The sequence below is a fragment of the Euprymna scolopes genome, chromosome 19, assembly GCF_053919585.1.
Source record: "Euprymna scolopes isolate OS-2025 chromosome 19, ASM5391958v1, whole genome shotgun sequence".
NCBI lineage: Eukaryota > Metazoa > Mollusca > Cephalopoda > Sepiida > Sepiolidae > Euprymna > Euprymna scolopes.
Window position 1 is genome coordinate 38610743 of NC_136500.1, and position 22890 is coordinate 38633632.

Consider the following 22890-nt stretch of genomic DNA (forward strand, 5'->3'; position numbering starts at 1 on the left):
AGTGAGATGTTGGATAAAGAAATTTGGAGATCTTACACACAAACACACACACACGCGCGCGCGCGCACACACACACACACACGCACACACAAATTCCAGGTTAGCAGAGAACAACGAAAACTCATGTCGACTTTTTCACACACACACAGTGACGCTGATGGAACAAAGAAAAACTAGGTCGGAATTTGTACACATATTGACCTCTGATGGAACAAAGAAAGAATTCATCAATAAATGCAACAAAACACAAACACAGAAATGGAGAGAGGCGTACAATCGTCACGTCGTTAGCTCGTATCCTTCACCTTTCCCCATCCTTGCTCGGCACATCTGACGATCACTGACGGACAAAATAATAAATAAATACACTTTTGTTTTGAAACCGTCTCCATGCTTGATTGAAAAAACCGGTGGAATAAGCTAGAGTGTATATATTTATTGTAGAAGCTCAACAAACATGATTATATGTACATGACAGCGATAAACAGATGAATCCTTATAGAGAGAACTGACTATACAACAGAGATACGTCAATAAAGAATTTAATACATACAGTTGAATTGTATTTATGTTTCTCCCACAGTGGGAAATCTGATAGTAGAGTCAGAAAGTGGAATTGAAAAGTCAGACCCCCTCCCCAGAGAAGAAGCATTCTGATCTTGTAAAAGATGCTTGGGCAGCTCCGTCGACAATCCTCGTTAGAGGCGCCTTATGCGATTAGCAATAAACTAACCCCTTCTCAAAAAGAAAACACAAAGCATGGGACAATGGATGCTCTAGAATTGCATAGGACTAGCATTATACCACAATCAACAGGGGACAAGGGATTACAGGAATGGTCTAAACTCTGCCTATTTAGGGACCGAGGGAAAATACCCAGCAAATGTTGCCACATCTAGGGAGGTGTCGCACAGAGCACGCTTTCATATCTTCGACTATGAAATCTAGTGGGGGGGTGATCCCTCCTCTTTCCTACAACCTATTTATCACAGAAGAAACTTTATTGGTCTCTCTTTACTCTGTAGTTGTTTCCGTGAAAGATGCTCAACTGAAGTCCAATCTTTGGTTTCTCCCTATAAGATATTCACAGCAAGAACTTGCCTTTCTATTATAACGGATGCTGACTTTCTATTTTCCCTCCAGTGCCTAGTGCCCGAGGGAATATTCACAGCTAATGCTTTTTTGCAAAGTTTTCCCGTCTATGGAACCTATCATCACAGGACTACTTCGATTAAAACCATCTTGGTCATTTTCAAATCCAATGTCAACAAACTCTTGTCATAAACCGTCCCATAAATAATTAAATTCATGCCATTAAGCAATATTAATACTCTCATAGTGTTCTTCATCTCTCAATTGACAACCATTCTGTCTCATTAATCTTTTATTCTCGGGTGAATTTCTGGTGACAAAATAGTAAAAAATAATTAATAAATAATGATAACGAAAACGAATGACTGGCATTTATTTTCGTTTCATTTTTGAAGTCTTAAAACAAATATGAATTGTAGGTATCTGAATTTTCACTCCAGTTGTAATTTTTTCGCATGAAACTAAAAAAAACTACAAATATCCCAAATCATAATCGGTTTAGTAGAACAAACAGGGACAGGACGCTAGTCTATAGCCAGTTTAAAACCCCTGCTAGGTTGGTACGCTTTAACAAGCAACATGTACTGAAACAAACATATGGACGACATTGCTAAATTTGCTGAAAAGACGGGCGGCTCACTCTACTGCTTAAAAAAAAAATTATTCACGCCTGCCATAGAGTATTATTGCCACATAGAGGCTGGTGTATATCTCACTAGTCTATTGCTCTTAGACAGCGTCCAAAGCCGTCTCTAATATAATAGCTCTCGCACCCTCAACCAAGGTCGATCGCCACAATATTGCATCCCTGTGTTTGTTTTACAAGTACTTTGATAAAATGTGCTCTGATGAACCCGTGGCAATTGGGCATATCGGTGTAAATACCCAGACCATACCTTGTGTCTTTTTATTGTCTCTGCTGTGACGTCACGTCGCGCAGCCGGCTTGGTCATTTGCATATGCTATGCGCTTCTGCTGCTGTTTCCATGTTCAGAGGCTCTGTTACATTATATACAATATGTGTTTTACTTAAATAGAAAGGAATTCGTTCATTATACCAAATAGAGAAATTCCTGCCTATAAATGCACACGTCTGCACCGAAATGCGGTGATTTATTTTTAAATATATTAGCACAGGAACGTATGAAGCGAAACATAACCAATAAAATAATCGCTTCTATTTTATTATCCTTTTTATAAGCAAGGGTACCTAGCCTTATCTGGGAGATATTTTGTTAGAATTAAATGCCGTGAAATTTAAATACGAACGAATATAATTCTAGGAATATGAGACTTATTGCGAAGGTGCTTGGCTCAACTTAAGTCATTGTGTGACTTTCATATTAAAAGCTCATCTAGCTACTACAACTGTAAAGACTTTTTGTTCCACCAACGTGAAACTAACATTGGTAAAAAAAAAAAAAAGAGAAAAGAACAATTAGTTTCTTAATAAGCAATAAATTTACAACAGTAAAATTGGCCTATGTTTTGCACTAAAAGCTGACTGCGGGCCAAAATAAAAATGATTGCAGAGCTGACTAAAGTTATCTGCGGACTAGCACCAGACCTTAAGCTATATTTTCGACGTTTCTACATTAATAGCTATAATTCGGAAAGAGAAGCGTAATTAATTAATATCGGTTAATTGGGCCCTGAGAAAAAAGTAAAAAAAAAAAAAAAAAAAAAAAAACTAAAAAACATTTTCTTTTTGACTTTAGGAAAGTAAATTTATACAAACCAATTTTCGCTGCCAATCTAATTTGGTGGATGCAAAACAATCTGTATTCATTTTTCTTGCATAATCATTATTTATTTATTTTTATATTTTAATTAGAACTCCAATAGACTTTATGGGGTGACCTGTACTTTCATTGTACGCAGAAATAAAATGACTTGCAAGAAAACAAGACAAGCAAGTGAAAAATAAGTAACAAAAAATATGTCAGTGTCTTTTAACGTTTACTACACACAGAGACAAACACATGCACACACACACATACGCATACATATAATTTATTTCATATTGTTATAATGTGATATCATATATAGAGCATATATTTTCAGTATTTACTTCAATAATGTTCAATACGTGAGTAGAGGTTAGTAGTAGTAAAAGTAGCGGTAGTTGTTGCCTAAAGATGTATCTTTGGCAATTAAGCTATACAAATACGCCCGTGTTTCATACCCGCAGTGCATCATCAAGCTATCTTATGATTTCCTGTGATGGTAAAAAAATAAACAGCACTCTGTAGCTTAATTAGCATACTATACTTTCATATGTATGTATATATATATGTGTGTGTGTGTGTGTGTGTGTGTGTGTGTGTGTGTGTGTGAGAGAGAGAGAGAGAAAGGTAGTTTGCTTGAAGCATTGTTGGTAAGTTGATATATATCAGAAGGCTATAGCAATGCAGGAAATCGGCTGTTGTATTAGTGTGACGTATGAACAAAAATGTACAAACTAAAGAAGATCTTAAAAAAATGAAAATTACAAAAACAAAAAAACTTTTCGTTTGTCTATTTTTGTCTATACGTCACATCAATACAAGAACCGGTTCCCTGCATTGTATAACCTTCTTATACTCCTCCATATATATATCTACAATATAAAGCTGAAGGTCTGTGTGTGTGTGTGTGTGTGTGTGTGTGTGTGTGTGTGTGTGTGTGTGTGTGTGTGTGTGTGTGTGTGTGTGTGTGTGTGTGTGTGGTCATGAATAGGCTCCTATATGGTTGACTATTATAGAAAACTGATCACATATAATGATAGGTGTATCGAGACACAGGAATGGGTATCTTTGATCTGGCATAATGAGGATTCATTAAAATTGTGGGGTCTTTGTACGCGCCTGGTCCACAAAGTATGGAAATAAAAAATTTAAAAATTAAACAAAAACGTTTACAAGTGTTTTTGATATAGATGTACATAATAATACTTTGATAAGTATGTTTTAACTTAAATAGGGTTTGCGTAATAAAATTGTGGAGTCTGCGTTCGGGCCTGGCCTCAATAGAGTCGAAATAGGCACAAACTTTAATAAAGACTTTTCATATCTATCTGCGTAAGTATACTTTGATAATTATGTTTCAGTTTGAAGAAATATGGTATAATAAAATTATGGGGTGTCCGTTCGCGCCTGACCTCCATAGAATGTAAATATGTCACAAGTTTAACAAGGTTTTTTAATATAGATCCACAGAATATTGTGATAGGTGTTTCAGTGTGAACAGGTATGGTATAATAAATTATGGGGTTTATCTATTTTATTTTTACTTTCATCATATTTTTCTTTGGTTTTGATACCCCCAAATTCGAAGCTATCTCATTACAACCCTTCCTTTTCATAACCTATCATACTTTCATAAATCAGAGTCCACTTTCTGTAGGCTGTTTTTGAACCCAGTCAACGACGGGTACTTTTGCTATTATATATATATATATATATATATATATATATATATATATATATATATATATATATATATATATATATATATACTAAAATATGCACCCGGCGCTGCCCGGTATTAAACGTAACGTTAAATTCCTTTAAAAATCGAAGTAAAAAAAATAACGGAAAGAAACTGAGACATGTGCATGCGAGTGCCATGTTTTTTTTTTCTATGCAGTTCACTTCTTGTAAGTAAAAAAATACTTGAGCTGAAATCGAAACCAAAACTTAAAAACAATGAGTTAAGTACGGATGTCATCAGGCCAGCTTCACACAATACTAACAGTCAATCTGTCATGTGAACCATTTACGCATGTGCATTCGCGAAACAGTCAGCAAATAGATAAAAATCCGACGACTCCCCCCCTCTTACGAAGCAATATTTCATTTTTGACACCTTAGCAATCCGTTTTCCGAGTTAAAATCAATTGAAATATTTTCTACATGTCGGAATATCCTATACACCAAATTTCAAGTTAGTAAATCAAAAATCTGTTGAGTAACTCTCTGTCTCTCTCACACACATATCCTCACTTTATATATATATATATATATATATATATATATATATATATATACTAGCAGGCTGCCCGCCGTTGCCTGCTTGTAAAATACGCATAAATATTGTATTTTGATAAATGCAGAATTCATATTTATTATAAATAGAAATAGCGTAGGTATTAAACGCAAGGTTAAATTCATTTAAAACATAAAGTAAAAAAAAACGCAACGTAACTGAAACATGTACATGTGAGTATTGTTTTTTTCTAAACAATTCATTTCTTGTAAGTAAAAAGAATACTCGAGCTGAGATCGAAAGCAAACCCTAAAGATAGTGAGTCAAGCACGATAACCACTAGACCAGTTTTACATAATCTTTAAAGTGTGTTTGCAAACCAACTTATACTTAACAAAAAAGCTTTCATTTTTCACGATCGCGCATGCGTACTCGGCAAACTGTTGAAAGCAAAAGTCCGATCGACACCACTAGCCAATTTTTTTCAATTTTGACCCTTTAGCAACCCCTTTTTCCAGATAAAAATCGGTTAAAAAGTTGTCCACGTGTCTGAATAGATTATATACCAAATTTTAAGTCTTACATAAAAAATTCGTGGAGTATAGTGTGCTCGCTCACTCTCTCTCTCTCTCTCTCTCTCTCTCTCTCTCTCTCTTACTCTCTCTTACTCTCTCTACCTCTCAGACACACTCACACATACTTACTCATATATATATGTGTGTGTGTGTGTGTGTGTGTGTGTGTGTGTGTGTGTGTGTGTGTGTGTGTGTGATTATTATTATTATTATTATTATTATTATTATTATTATTATTATTATTATCATTATTATCATTATTATTATTATTGCTTCTTAAGCTTTTGGATAATCCTAATCTCCTCTTTTCCTTTCCTTCTCCCTCCTTTTCTATTTTCTTCTTCTTTTTCTTCTGCTTTTGAATAAGTATAAAGACGTACTTCCGCTCCCTATCCGAGAGAGAATTAGAGAGAGAGAGAGGGGGTGGAGAAAGGGGAGAGACATTTAAAAAAGAATAAGAACGAGAGAAAGAGAGGGATAGAAAGGGGGAAAATCGGACCACATTCTTAACTTCTGCCACGGGAGGCGGAAAACCCGTTTCCTCATCAACAGTTAGCGTTCATCAAAAATAATATATTGCGTTCATCAGAATATCTCTTTGTTACGATAACCTCAACAAACAAACAAATAAATAAAACAGGTGCTTAAATGTCAGCAATGATAGATTAGTACGTCTTTGTGGAAGGGTGAGGGGGTATTCTGTGGTCGGTCTGAATGCAGTATTTGCGCTGGAGTAGTAACTCGATGAAATCCATTACAGCATGTCATTGTAAACATGGCACACGTTTAACGACGCTATCCCCCACGAGGTTAAGTGTTATTATAAACTATAAACAACCGATAGAGCAGATGCCGACACTTCAACCCCAACCAGTCACACATGCACTACAGAAGTGCATGCAGCAACATAAGGTTCGTTCCTTTTTTTATGGAGTAGATGGACTCGCTGCTGTACCAAGGGATGAAGAACAAAAATTGTTCTAACACCATGGTATTCTATTTCACAGCAGTCCTAATCTCTGGGTCCACTCACCCCTTTAGTTCACCTGAAAGGTGCTATTTCAGAGAAAAAGAACTGAGTGCATCTCAGCAAAATCTTGACGTGATCGAAGATCCAAATAAAGGATTTTCCCATAAGTGACATGAAAATAATTGTATATATATATATATATATATATATATATATATATATATATATATATATATATATATATATATATATATATATATATATATGCATGAATATAATTACACGTAATAGTAAACTAAAGATGGTCATCCAATAAGAAAACCGAAAAAAACTAATAGGGAATTAATTAAAATTATATGAGTATATATATATATATATATATATATATATATATATATATATATATATATATATATATATATATATATATATATAGTATGTGTTACGGAAAACAAAACTCAAGCAAGGCGTTTTTTAAATAAATCATCATTTATTGTAAAAAAATGGAATTTTTTAAGAGTCCTATTTATATGTAATAAATTTGTGTTCTTTTTTTTTAAATTCTTACTAATGATATATTATATTCTGAGAAATATGAGTTCGATCAATGTGGTTAAATTATATTTGGAAATTTGAAAGTCAGACAAACAATGCGTATATGTTTTTTTTTATTTCACAAAATAGAAATATTACGTAATTTGTCGCGTTTCGAAATATCAGAACTTTTCGAAAATGGAAAAATATTGCATTAATAGTAAATAATGAATTCCAAACAAATAACACCGATTGCCATGAGCGGAAATGGAAACTCTCTAGTTACTTGTAACTGGCTAACTGAAACATGCTCATAAATGTGGAGCGACATATAGCTGCTTATGTAAAATAAATAAAGGTATATCTTGCTGTACTTCGGTATTGAGCACTTTCGTATGAACCTTGTAAAAACTCGTTGGTTGCTTCAGCTCTGGAAAACATTAACCTGATATATATATATATATATATATATATATATATATATATATATATATATATATATATATATATATATATATATCATAAAATATTATTATGTGCATCAAAGGTATAGATTGTAAGATTTGTTGTTGGCGTTTTTTAGCGATATTAACAACTTCGAAACACTTATATATTTTTCCGCTACTTCGGCGTTTTTTAAAGGGCTATAAGCTCTTTTTTTGTCATTCACACGCACACACACACACACACACGTATATATATATATATATATATATATATATATATATATATATATATATATATATATATAGCAGTAAGCTATAAAAATATATATGTCAGTTAAGCTACACAGAATATTCCGCGTTTCATCCACGCTAGTATTCGTCAGGCTTCCTGACGAATCCTAGCGTGGATGAAACGCAGAATATTCTGTGTAGCTTAATTGACATATATATTTTTATAACTTACTACCTTGCTCTACCTATGTATTGAGCACTGTTGAAGTAAATACTAAAGTGTACGCATAAAATTATGCTTTCGGATATAAATTTATGTGATTAAATGAAGTCATATATATATATATATATATATATATATATATATATATATATATATATATATGACTATATATATATATGATATATATATATATGATATATGACTATATATATATATATGATATATATATATATGACTATATATATATATGATATATATATATATATATATATATATATATATATATGACTCCATTTAATCACATAAATATATATTCTCATATTTGTATATTTAAAGCATACGTATGTATGTGCGTGTTTTACAATTTGATTATTTTTATAATTTTTTTATAATTATTCTTTTATTATTACTTTGTAATTATTTTCAAATAAAGTAATTCTATATTATTTTATTTCAGGTAAGTCTTCAAAGAAGATGTTTCTCCTGGCCACGTGTCATTCTATGGTAACGTATATATTTTTTGAAATTTTTTGTTACTACCGTTTTATAGATATGTATTTTATTAATTCTCTCTCTCTCTCTCTTTATTTATTTATATATATATATATATATATACACACATATATACATATATATATATATACATATATACATATATATATATATATATATATATATATATATATATATATATATATATATATATATATATAGGGGGCATGAGATCAAATATTGTTTTGTTTTTAAATCTCCGAAACAGGTTTTTTCGATGGTAAACAACAAATGATCCCTACTAAAATACAAAAACAAGCGAAAATCTTAGGCAAGAACTAATACAAGAGATTAATTGAATTACAAAGGAGATTTCCAGGCAAGAACTTTGGACTAAAATTGGTTTATTTAAGACATTTTTTATATATTAAAAATTTCCAAGATTATATATATATATATAATCTTTATTTTAGACATTTATATATTTTATATATATAATCTTTATTTTAGACATTTTTTATATATTAAAAATTTCCAAGATTATATATATATATATATAATCTTGGAAATTTTTAATATATAAAAAATGTCTAAAATAAACCAATTTTAGTCCAAAGTTCTTATAAATGAACTCTTCTGTCAGAACCTGACCTATGAGGATTAGACAGCTAAGTTTTACTAAATACGCCCAAATTATTTGTTTATAGTGGTGAAAGTTTTGTGTATGACCAGCCACACAACTGCTAATCTCAGTCGGTGCAATGGAAATGGTCAGAGCAGACATTAGATCATATGTTTTTAGATCAAGGTTTTTCCATTCTTCTCTTCTTGGTTCGGACTAATAGGTACAAAGTTAACCTGAACAGGAGTTTTATGTGACTTAAGGTTGTTGAAGTAGCCAGCTTTTAACAGAAGCACTCGTTCACAAGTGTCGCATTTCCAGCTCTGTGTGTCATGGTTAAGACCATCAATTAAACCTTTGCGAATCTTTCGCTTCAGATTGCTGTGGGTCTGTTTTCTTTTCTCTAGAGCATCACAACTTTCACGTATAAGCTTTCGCCACTTCGGCCTTGGCGGAGTAAGTTCTTTCCACGTGTCGATGTTGATGTGAATTTCAAATTGTTCTTTTTACAGTTCCTGAACTTTTCCTAGGCTTATGTTGAGGGCGCTTGCCATTTTCCAGCACCCCATAACAAAAATTGTTTCGGAAGCTTACAATCTTTCATTCAAACCACGTGGACCACCCAACCCATGTGAGATCTGATTACAATGGATCTCAATACTAGGGCAACGTGCTCTCACAATAATCTCAGTCTCGAGTACTTGTGTTCGCCACTTGATGTTTAAGATACGTCTCAGGCATAATTGTATATCAAATAAACCAATATACTTTAATTTAAGTTTATAAGAATTCAATTAAAAATTATTTCGTATTCTTGGAGCTCGGTTGAGCACTTATATGCCCGAAGGTAGTTTGGGAGTCAATTTTATTTCCTCTATCTATCTATATCTATCTAGATTGGTACAAAATTCCTCTACTATGTAGCTAGAAAAATATTACGAAAGGAAACTGAGACCAAATTAAACGTTGTTGTTCTTTTTAACTGACCGCCGCGCCGGTCGGCTCTCAATATATGGCACCATACACAGCTGGCTCTTCATGCATGGCTTCAAATACAGACGGCTCTCAATACGCAGCAACAGACACAGCTGGCTCTCAATGCACGACACCAGACACAGATGGCTCTCAATACACGGCACCATACACAGCTGGCTCTCAATATACTGCACCAGTCACAACTGTCAAGCCAATCAGTTTGCTGTCGAAGGGTTAAGAAGATGATACTCGCGTAGTCAAACGTAATTTCCAAATCGCCATGCGTCTTTTATTTTTTCTTCTCTTAGCTTTTCTTATTCCTTCCGATCTTTATGCCTAGTCATGCGTTCCATTTCCTGACATCATGCCTACGTCACGGCTTAAAATTGTGACTCGAGATGTGAATCGTAAGTAAATCGTGGGCCCTGACTACGTTACACAAAGAACTCGCACTGCCAACAAAACCCCTGGCCTCTCTCCGTAATGTAATGTTGTATCCCAGTGTTTACACTACTAGTATTTTAATGAAAATATGTTCACACGAACTTGTAGAACTAGTACTTTCTCGACGTAGATACTCATTGAAAGATGGAATCAGATTATAGAATATGACCTTAAACTATATTCGATGATGAGGCCCCAGCTTGTAGGTTTTGGGGAGTGTGGAGCCACTCTTAATTGCCATTGCTCCCAGGTCCACTCTGACCTGGAGTGGTAGTACCTGTTAGGGTCCCAACTATGGGTTAAATAGAAACTGACTTTTAAAAAATAACAAATAAATATACTCTATTAAAAATTGTTCTTCAAAACCACTGGATTCGGCATTAAATAACTTGAAAAGGGTTGATATGTCGTAAAACAAAAACAACCAACCAACCAAATTATAGGAAGCAAAGGTCGTTACTTTTATGAATAAAGATTTAAAAAAAAAACAGTTTTTTTATTTTCAAGATAAAAATTTAAATCAGTAAAAACAAAATTTGCGCCGACTTAATATTTGAATACAATATCGTTCATGAATTTTTTTAACACTGTTCTTTCTTCTTACTTTTATTCGCTACAAAAAAAGACATATTACCACTAAATCGGGCTACTGCGAAAGTAGCAAGATTCTTTTAGCTTTTTAGACGGGGAGCCAGCCTTGGATCAGAGCTGGATAGCAAGATATTTGCTTGCAGTACATTTAAATTGTTGCATGTTTGTGCGGTTGGGGAAACAAGGAGACGGAACAGAATTTCCTCGACGTATACACTTATGTGTAATCCAACAGATAGCAAAATCCAACCCTTCACTCTGGACGTCTCCAGATGCTGTAGAACATTCTAGTCTACATAGTTTCTTCATCAGGACTACTAGGCTTTAGAATTCCAATCTTATATCCTGCTTCCTCTACTGTACAAACGATCAGAAATGTTAGTGTAGTGCGAACAAACATCTCATTGCTCAACTCTCTCTTCTGTGGACATGATCCCTAATTCACAGTAATCTCTTGCACCTCATTTTCTGTAAATTATTTAGATTTTTCGAATAACTATATTAATCACAACGTTTCGGCCGTTCTTCAGATTTGGGAATCTTTTTATAGAACTCAAACATCCGAAATTTTAAGCTGAACTCTCCTTTTATCAATTGGGATAGACTGTTCTCGTTCCGTCAGCCGTGACCGGGTAAAAATTTTAAGTATTATTCTTATTTATTACTACCTGTAATGAAACAAAACAGTATGACATAAAAAAAAAACGATGACAAGTTTTTGGTTTTAGATGGAGTTGTAAAAAATAAAAAGGCTTACATATTTAATCTTGCTCGGCACTTTCCAAATATGCATGAAAATTCAAAGATCAGTCATTGGTTCGAACTTTTTCTTCATTTGTGCAACCATCTCATTTAGATGCCTCCCATTGCCGGAACCACATGACACCAATTTTAGTATGTGGCATCGCTTACTTTGACATGTGAAGGGGGGGGGCAGTTATTAAAATGTGTCATAAAAGTAACAAATCATTCACCCCTTCCAAATTTCTCTTGGGTCTCATAATGGAAATTTATAGCAGATGATACATAAATAGGCATTCTCAAGAATTATTTGTCATCCCTACGGCAGAGAAAGTCGTAAATACATTCATCTTCACCCCTCCCGAATGAATTGATTTAAACCACGAGTGTAAAAACCGGTTCAGTGAGCGACGCAAGATAGTTTGTCGTCTCTGTGTTAATTTCACACATCACAAAAACTCTGGAGTCAGAAAATGCCATAATGTATAGATAACATACCAATATACAGTCCTCATTCACTTGCCTCGCAAAGTTAGACGTAAATTCGTTTTTATGTGAGCGATATCCAGTACTTCTCAAAAAAGGGCATTATAAGTGGGACAAACATTTTTAAAAACTGATCAAGTCAAGAAGCATTTATCTTCCTTTTGACTGTGGACAGAGTAGATATTACATATTTGATTCCAACTCGAGTGTCGGGAAATTGAAATCCGAGCGATTGGTTGGCGAAACATGTCCCTTTTACGGACAATTAAATTTGACGAATTAAATTCTTTGTACAAAAAAAAAACAGTTTACGAAATAAATTGATTGCACAAAAAAACATGAGTTTACGAAATAAATTTTTTGTACAAAAACCATCAGTTTACGAAATAAATTGTTTGCACAAAAAACGAGTTTACGAAATAAATTACTGTCAATGAACAAATTAAACCATGACATTTTTAGGTAATGTATCACCAGTCGATTACAAGGGTCAATGTAATGAAATGATTGTTTTGCAGTTAAGAGATGCAGAACACCTTGAAAGAACTGCGAATGATTTCTAGGATAAACCATGTCCGAACACTTATGAAAAATGGTTTATAACAGGAATCTGTTTACATTAGATTTGAAAACGACCATGTTGTAATCTGCAGGAAAGAAGTCGCGTTGTAATGTATTCCATAGATGTTAAGCTATTGGGAAGCAGCGCTGTTTGTGGAGATTCAGCTTGAAGCTAAGTAAACGAAGGAAGAACACTAACAAAACGAGTTCTCTGTGTACATACCTTAGAATGGCAGGACTAACGATTGAGGCTAAGTTGAACACCTTCGATGGAAATAGCAATAGATTGAACTCTGTCAAGATTGAACTCTGTCTAGGCACTGAATAATGTTCTGCGTGGCTTCTCCTTGGACGTGGCGGCAGGAATCCATCTTCGGGCGTATTTGATTTTTGTGCAGGTAGAGGATTGAACTAGAAATCAATTATTAAAGTTGCGTCTCCTTTCATAAATAACTCGAAAATACACCAGAAAACTCCTTGCTTCATTAAACATACTTTTAAAAAGTCATCATTTATGAGAGTAGCTTAACTGGTGCACGAACCACTAGTCTGTCTTTTGGATAGGGTTTTAAAAAGAGCTTTTAATATAATAAGTCACGCACTGTCTATCAAACTCCAACCCCTGTCCCATCGCCATAATGTTGCACCTCCGTACTTATTTTAAAATACTTGAATAGAATGTTCTCCAACGAACATGTTGCTCTGGTGCTTCTTCAACGCAAATATACGCAACAAATCCGATAATCAGTAAAATCTCACCCCTTCATTGTAGAGGTTCCCAGATGCTGAAAAGTTTTCTACTCTAAGAATTTATTTCTTCGAACTGCTAGTCTTTGGAATTTTCTCTCTGCTCCTTGATTCCATAAGTATAGCAAAATACAGAAATTTACACGTAATGTGAAAAAAGATTTTGCTGCACAGCTCCCCCCTTAGGAAGCCTCTATGAATATGCTCCCAAATTTGCAGTAGCTCCTTTCGTTTCAATGGTAACCTGATTATCCGAGGTGAATGAAAGTAAAATTAAAAAAAAAAAATAATGAAAAAAACGCATCTACTTTCGAAGAAGAAATTTATCTTAAAATACTGACAACTGATTCTCTAAATAACTATTCATTTATATAGTTGAAATGTCGGGTGTCGTCAGTTCTGATACTTCACGATTCATGCAGGGCATTAGACGGATAACAGCAATTTGTAGAAACAAGCTCTAAGATATGGTTCGGATGATCGAACGAATCGCCTTAGCTATCATCAAAGGCAATGTCATGTTCATTATGACGTCATCCTGCAATGTCTAATTCTACGGTAAAGAAAACAAGCAATCTTTACCCACGTATGCAAGTAAAATAGAAACTCAAATATCTATTTCATTTAAATTAATTCAAAGTTAATAAAAAAATCAAGTAATGTAAAGATAAAAAGTAAAAAGATAAAAACATTGTAATTTAGTGTCAAAAGATTGCTTCCCAACTAACTACAACATGATCGTCTTCAAGTCTCATGTTAACAAATCCATGTATTAGTTACTTAATACGCCTTTTATGACGTATGTGAAAAGTTTAGTTAATACCATTTTAGGCTTGGTCGAAATCTAAAATAATATCTATATAAATATATATATATAATAAATTCCACAGCCAAACAACGTCGCAGCCCACAAGAGCCATGACAGTCAAAGAACCGGAAGTCCAAGGGTCGTGTTTCGCCCTCATTTGGGCTCATCAGTTAGACACATCCGAGCTCAGGAGTCGAAACCCGAGACTCTTGCATGCAAGGCAAGCACTCTACCAACTGAGCAAACGCCCTGCACACAAGAATTTCTATTAACCAACACAGATCAAGCAAACCGCGCCGAAATCCGACTGTGAAATGAACCTACTTCGTCTCGACAAGGGACGCGGTCATCCAACCAGCTAATAACCCCAAGTCAATGTCTCACAAGTAGGAGTTTTAACTCGAAAGGACGATGCCATCCAGCAATGCTAACCAAGCGAGCAACTTATGACAGGATTTTCAGAATGTGAGAGATTGTATATACTAAATTCCACAGCCAAACAACGTCGCAGCCCACAAGAGGCTCTTGTGGGCTGCGACGTTGTTTGGCTGTGGAATTTATTATATACAATCTCTCACATTCTGAAAATATATATATATATATATATATATATATATGCATATATATATATATGCACATATAAATTAATATATACATGTATACATATATATGTATGTATATAAATATACTTTAACTTAAACATAATTCCTAATTAGCCTCAGAAGTAAGCTTAAACGTTTTAGAGTAGCTAATTAACCATTAGTATATTTTTATGATATATATTCACCTATATATATATATATATATATATATATATATATATATATATATATATATATATATATATATATATATATATATATATATATATGATGGCAGCAAATTCGTTTTCGAACATTGCCATTACTTGATATAGCACAAAAAAGGTATACAGAAATACAAAAAACATTCAGTGATGGGCCGCACGAAGGTGGTTTTAAGCCCTGCCAAATTCTGCCATTCCTTGGCACACATTGTACAGACATGTGCACCACTAGCAGCACGTTCTTAATGTTGTCTTTTATATATGATCAAATGCCGTTTCAAACCACCTGCGGTTTTGTATGTCCGCCCGCAGTTGACACAGGTTAGCTGTGACAACTCAAGACTGTTTTGTGGCCCACTGCACCGATGAGTAGTCTGGTTGCTCATCAGCCCAGCTCTTCTTAAACATAATCTTCCCCACACCTCACACTCCAGACCAATTTGGCGCCCCGTCCCATCCACGGCTCCTTTCACCCTCCCTTTCCGGATATCACGCTTCAGCCGCTCATACTGGGTTCGATCCGCCTCAAACATGCCCACACTTCCCCGCAAGATCCTTCTCCATTCTCCGCGATCCAAAGTAAGACTCTCCCAGGTTCTTTCATCCATTTCATATTTTTTTAAGCTGGACCTTAACCAATCTTTGAATCTCAATTTAGGCTTTAGCTCGCCACAAAGAAGTTGTTTGGAAGGTCGACTGTCTAACATCCTCACCATATGTCCACTCCATCTCAGTTTATGTTTGATAATGTGAGCGTCAATGCTAAAACATTGGGTCCGTTCAAGACCTCCACATCACTGACACCTAAGATTCGCTGTAGGCACATCTAGTGAAACCGCTCGAGACGTCTCAAATGCTTCCTTTATGTTGTCCAAGTTTCACAACCATAGAGAAGAGTAGAAAGAACGCATGCGGCATAAACCTTAATCTTCGTTGGCAGCAAGATCCCATGACGTCTGTACAAATGCCCGTCCAACTTTCTGAAGGCATCACTTGCCCTGCTGATCTGCAACGATACTTCACCATCCTTGACCCACAGATATAAACTGATGGCTCATATTATGGCATGCGCAGAGCAGGCTGATACATTAAGAAAGTTTTTTTAGATTGATCGTCAGGCCCAATCCGCTGTAGGCAACCGCAAATGCGTCCACAAGATGCTGCATATCAGTCACCGTAAGAGCCACCAGATCACAGTCATCCATATAGAGTAAGTCACGAATCGTGTTGGTGAGTACTTTTGTACTTGCATTGAAGCGCCTAATGTTGAGCAATACCCCAGTAGTTCGATAACAAATATAGACACCATCAGAGCAACCCTCAAATGCCATCCGAAAGACCATGGTTAAATATAACGCAAAGAGTGTGGGTGCTGAAATGTCTCCCTGCTTAACTCCATTTTCTACTTAGATAGGATCAGCCAGCTTTTCCCCAACGTTGATCACAGCCTTCATATCATCGTGGAAAGTTTTAAGATGGTTACAAACTTGACGGTACAGCCAAGCTTTTTTCAGAATCTCCCACAAAGCATTCCTATTGACTGTATCAAAGGACTTGGTTAAATCGATGAACACCTGATACAGTTTTTTTTGCTGTTCTATACATTTCTTCTGTAGTTGCCTGGCTGCAAAAATCATATCCGCTGTCCCTCGACATCTTTTGAAACCATACTACGACTCAGGCAAAACATCGTCAACAATGTGCTCCAGCATTCTGTCTAGCATGATCCTACAGAGCACCTTACCGACTACTGACAGCAAAGAGATGCTCCAATAATTTCCACATTCATATCTGGTACCCATCCCCTTGTATAGCACTACCATCAGTGCATCCCGCCAATACTGTGGAATACACTCATCCCGCCAAGCAGTCTGCAATAAGTCCGCCAAGTGTTGCAGCATCTTGGGTCCAGAACATTTAAAGATCTCCGTATGTAAACGATTCAGGTCAGGAGACTTTCCATTGCTCAGATTATGGACAGCTGCTTCAACCTCCTGGAGAGAAGGAAGCTCTGCCAAGATATCCTCGGCCGGATTGCTAGGAATCGACCTAACAAACCCCTGATCAACGTAAAAAGGTCTGTTCAGAAAGTCATCGAAATGCTCCCAGAGCATAGATCTGCTCTTGTATCTAAGGAACTTCAACGTTATGACATGGACATAGATGCTCTGTCTGAGACCAGGCTTGCTGATGAGGGACAGTTTTCTGAGTTTGCTGGGGCCTGCACCATTTTCTGGAGTGGTAGAGTGGATGGATGTAAGAAGGAATCAGGTGTGGTTTTTGCTATAAAGGCATCAATTCTTTCTAGCCTGGAAGAACTTCCCTGTTGTGTGACCGGATCATGACTATGAGGTTACCTTTGGTAAACGGTTGTTATACAACTTTTTTGAGTGTCTATGCTCCCACTATGGATGCAACAGAAGATGAAAAGGCTGTTTCTACCTTGCTTTGTGCAGTGTAGTTAGACGCATTTCCTCTGCTGATAAGATCTTCATTCTTGGAGATTGTAATGCTAGGGTGGGAAGAGATTTTGAAACTTGGGATGTGTTGGGTAAACACGGAGTGGGCAAGTGTAATAGCAATGGTCTGATGTTGTTGCAGTTTTGTTCAGAGATGGGTTTTAAAATCGGTAACATCGTGTTTCAGCAGAAGGACAAATAGAAGACGACCTGATGCATCCTGGTTCCAAACAATGGCGCTTGATAGACTATGTGTTAGTCAGAAAACGTGAGATGAGGGATATCTGCAGTGTTCGTGTAATGCGTGGTGCAGAGTGCTGGACCGACCATCGGTTGGTCTGTGCAAAGATGTAGTGTGTTGTGCAGTCCAAGATGAGGGGACCTAGTGTGGCTATCCCAAAGCGACTTAATGTTACCCGTCTAAGGGGCAATATTGTGAGGGAGAAACTAGTTAAGGAGATGGAAGAGATTGACTGTGAAAACACTTAGCCTGCTTTTAAGGAGTCTGTCTATGAGGTATGTGAGAGAGTATTAGATTATTGTGAGCGTAAACATCAGGATTGGTTCAATGAGAATGATACTGAAATTTAGGCTCTGCTTGATTCAAAGGCCAAGGCATTTCATGCTTATCTCGGGGTGGTTTGGCGGATGGTGAGCAAGATCGATTGAGGAACAAGTTTAAGGCAATCCAGCACGAGGTGCAGAGGAGTTTGCGAAACATGCAGGGTAAATGGTGAAGGCAGAAAGCTGAGGAAATACAGCTCGCCTCGGACTCGAACAACACCAGTGTTTTATATAGTCTACTACGTACAGTTAACGAACCATCCAGATCACCTATCACTCCTCTGCGCTCGAGGGATGGTGGAGATCTTCTTTGAGAACCTACCGACATTCTCCATAGATGGCTATATATATATATATATATATATATATATATATATATATATATATATATATATATAATATTTTTAAAATATATTTATCCACTACACGTGTTTCATCGTCTACGACTCATCAGAGTAGCTGAATTTAGGTAAAAATGCACTTTCGTAAATAATTGAATTCATTCAAAACGTATCGCAAAAAAAAAAAAACAAGTAACATATACATACATACATACATACATACATATATATATATATATATATATATATATATATATATATATATATATATATATATAGATATAGATATAGATAGATAGATAGATATATTGTTTGTTATCATTCCAAATGTAGAAGTCGGTCTCTCTCTCTCTCTCTCTCTCTCTCTATATATATATATATATATATATATATATATATATATATATATATATATACATATATATATATATATAATATTTTAAAAATATATTTATCCACTACACGTGTTTCATCATCTACGACTCATCAGAGTAGCTGAATTTAGATAAAAATGCACTTTCGTAAATAATTGAATTCATTCAAAACGTATCGCAAAAACAAAAACAAATAACATATACATACATGCATATATATATATATATATATATATATATATAGAGAGAGAGAGAGAGAGAGAGAGAGAGAGAGAGAGAGATTGATAGATAGATAGATAGATAGATAGATTGTTTGTTATCATTCCAAATGTAGAAGTCGATCGATCCCTCTCTTTATATATATATATATATATATATATATATATATAGATATATATATATAAATATATATATATATATATATAAGAACAAAGAATGAAAAGAACATATTAAAAACATTTTAAGAGTGTTAAAAACACATATAATTTTCAAAAAGGAGACACAAATTAAGTGGATTGTCCTTAATCAGTGGAGTTTCGAAATAAATACTTTCCTTCTCATCAGAGAGTAAGAATTAGTAAAATATTGGATCTGATTTTGCGTGGAGCTAGTAAGCTATTTAGCTTACTTGTAAAAGTAAAAAAAAAATAGTGAAGTAGAGGGAATGGGGTAACTGAACGGATGGTCACCATCCAAATGACAGTCGGAGCTTCTGGCCGTTGCGCTATTTGGCTGCTGCTATGTAGTACGTGTTACATGTCTGTTATTGAATAATGGAAGTTCATCAAAAAGCCTATCAGAGACAAATGCGATTCTCGGAAAAAATGTACGGAGTTTATATATATATATATATATATATATATATATATATATATATATATATATATATATATATATATATATATTTATAAAAAAGTGAACCATATCGTAAATTCAATCAACTAAAAAATGGAAACCGGGGTGAGGAAAAGAAAAAAAAAAAAATATATATATATATATATATATATATATATATATATATATATATATATATTTATATATATATATATATATATATATAATGGGGCAAGTTATATGTACAATTAAATAAAATAAATAAGTCGATTAAAAAACGATCGTTAAAATATACCCAAAGCGCTTTTCGTTCAGACAAACATTTTCAACGGTCATAAGTCTGAAAATTATTATTTTTTAGAATATTTGGTAGTGATATGGAATACGAGCGGAGAGGAGGTTAATAAAAAAAAAAAAACCCTGACTACCCAAATAATTCTAACTGAAGCCGGAGGTTTCTCTGCTTGCACAAAGTAGGGGGGTTAGCAATGATGGCAAGTGCTTCGAGGACAGACAGGTGGAACTTTGTGCGTCCTCGGTACAAAACAGAAAAACACTCCGGAGAGAAAACAAGACCGCACTCCTTTTTATCGACCAAGTGTTGGCCGATGGACGATTCTATCAGTTGAGATTTTCTGGTAGTAGGTTGATGATCCCGGATGAAACGGGGAACATGTTGGGCGATTCTAACCTGAAGACGCTGGGTCGTCTTGCCTATATAGACGGCACCACACCGACATTGAAATTTATAAATAATATTACTAGTTTGGGAGATAGGCAAGACATCCTTACGAAATGAGGGAAAGGCGGTTTTTGTGGAAAAAGTTCCACCTGTCTGTCCTCGAAACACTTGCCATCATTGCTAACCCCCCTACTTTGTGCAAGCAGAGAAACCTCCGGCTTCAGTTAGAATTATTTGGGTAGTCAGGTTTTTTTTGTTTTTTTTCTTAACCTCCTCTCCGCTCGTATTCCATATCACTACCAAATATTCTAAAAAATAATAATTTTCAGACTTATGACCGTTGAAAATGTTTGTCTGAACGAAAAGCGCTTTGGGTATATTTTAACGATCGTTTTTTAATCGACTTATTTATTTTATTTAATTGTACATATAACTTGCCCCATTTTATATATATATATATATATACAGTTGTGCCCGATATTATTCATACCCCCCTTAAAAATTGAGTTTATTAGGTGTAACTTTTGTAAGAATTTATTGTTTACGTCCATATTGATACATATTCTTAATAAACCTCTTCTGATCATTTTCGTCATTTTAAAATCTCGGGATACTTGTAATAAAAGAAATATACAGCTATTTATAAAATCTGCAATGTTCAAAAATAATCATACCCCCTTATTTTTTCAGTATTAATCGAGTTTCTGACTGTTTGTTTTCTGTTTGATTCTTATTTTGAATGCTTTTATACAACCTTTGATTAATTTCATTTCGTTTTTTGCATTTTTCAGAAATTAAAATGATATCAACTGAAAACCAATAAAAGAATAAAAATTATTAGAATGGGGAAAAAAAAGAGCTTAGTAATGATCTTAGGACTAAAATTGTGAATTCACATAATGATGGTTTAGGTTACAAGTCAATTTTCAAGAAATTTGAGGTCCCTACAGCAACAGTACAGAGCATCATCAAAAACTTCCAGAGCCACCACACAACAAACAACTTGATTGGTAGAGGAAGAAAAAGAAAACTGTCTGCTAGAGCCACCAGGAATATTGTAAGAAGTGTTAATGCAAATCCAACCACCACTAATAAGGACATTTTAGAAAATCTGGAGTCTTCTGGCATAAAAATATCAAGGCAAACATTGCAAAGGACTCTGCATGAAAATAGTCTGAAAGGAAGACCAAGAAGGACTCCATTGCACACCGGAAAACACCTTGCAGCACGTCTAAAGTTTGCTAGGACCCATGTGAATTCTCCAGAGTCCGTTTTCTCAAGTATTTTGTGGACTGACGAAACAAAAATTGAATTGTTTGGCCATATGGATGCTTCTTACGTTTGAAGGAAGAAAGGAGAAGCTTACAACCCAAAGAACACCATACCCACGGTGAAACATGGTGGTGGTAGCCTAATGTTTTGGGGCTCCTTTTCGGCTAGTGGTCCAGGTAGTTTGGTCAAGATAGATGGAACCATGAAGAAGGAGCAATATTTGGAGATACTCAAGAAAAACATTAGACAGGATGCGGAGAAGCTCCATTTAGGACCAAACTGGGTCCTTCAACAGGATAATGATCCAAAACATACTGCCAAAATAGTCAAGAAATGGTTTGAGGATAATCAAATTAATGTTTTGAAATGGCCTAGCCAGAGTCCCGACCTGAACCCTATCGAAAACCTCTGGCCCATATTGAAAACTGAGGTTAAAAAGCGGAAACCTAGAAATTTGAGGGATTTGGAGAACTACTGCATTGAAGAATGGTCAAAAATCAGTGTTGATGCTTGTAAAAACCTTGTTGATAAATATCCCAAACGGTTACAGGCAGTTATTAAGAATAAAGGGCATGCTATTGACTATTAGTAAGAGAGGTATGAATAATTTTGAACTAGTGCCATTATTGTTTTTCTTTGTATAATGTTTCAAACTTGCATAATTTATTTATTTGTTGAGTTTAAATTAAATGCTTATGCTTGATTTATTGTTTGAAATCCCTTTAATATTGTCTACCTTCTGGTTTGAGCAATATTCTTATAGAAATCTCAAAGATCCGAGGGGTATGAATAATATCGGGCACAAGTGTATATATATATATATATATATATATATATATATATATTTTTTTTTTTTTTTTTTTTTTTCTTTTCCTCACCCCGGTTTCCATTTTTTAGTTGATTGAATTTACGATATGGTTCACTTTTTTATAATTATTCTAAAATTTTGCCAATCGAATAAAGTTATATCCCATTTATTGAACCATTATGGCAAAAACTTCATTCATTCGTTAAATAATATAATTCACCTGAGAAACAAGATCACCTCCATCAAA

At 34.7% G+C, this 22890-nt stretch overlaps 1 protein-coding gene across 6 annotated transcripts in view; it reads left to right on the forward strand.

Annotated features, from left to right (window-relative positions):
* LOC145303536 (homeobox protein Mohawk-like) overlaps positions 1 to 22890 on the forward strand; it is a 407111-nt gene that overhangs the window by 293476 nt on the left and 90745 nt on the right. The window contains exon 1 of one of the 6 annotated variants that reach the window (XM_080145004.1): positions 6345 to 6545. The exons of the other annotated variants lie outside the window; for them this stretch is intronic. Within the exon in view, the coding sequence (XP_080001130.1) occupies positions 6514 to 6545 (32 nt within the window). The 5' untranslated portion in view covers positions 6345 to 6513. Of the gene's footprint in view, positions 1 to 6344; positions 6546 to 22890 lie in introns of those variants that run through there. 6 annotated transcript variants of the gene reach the window in all.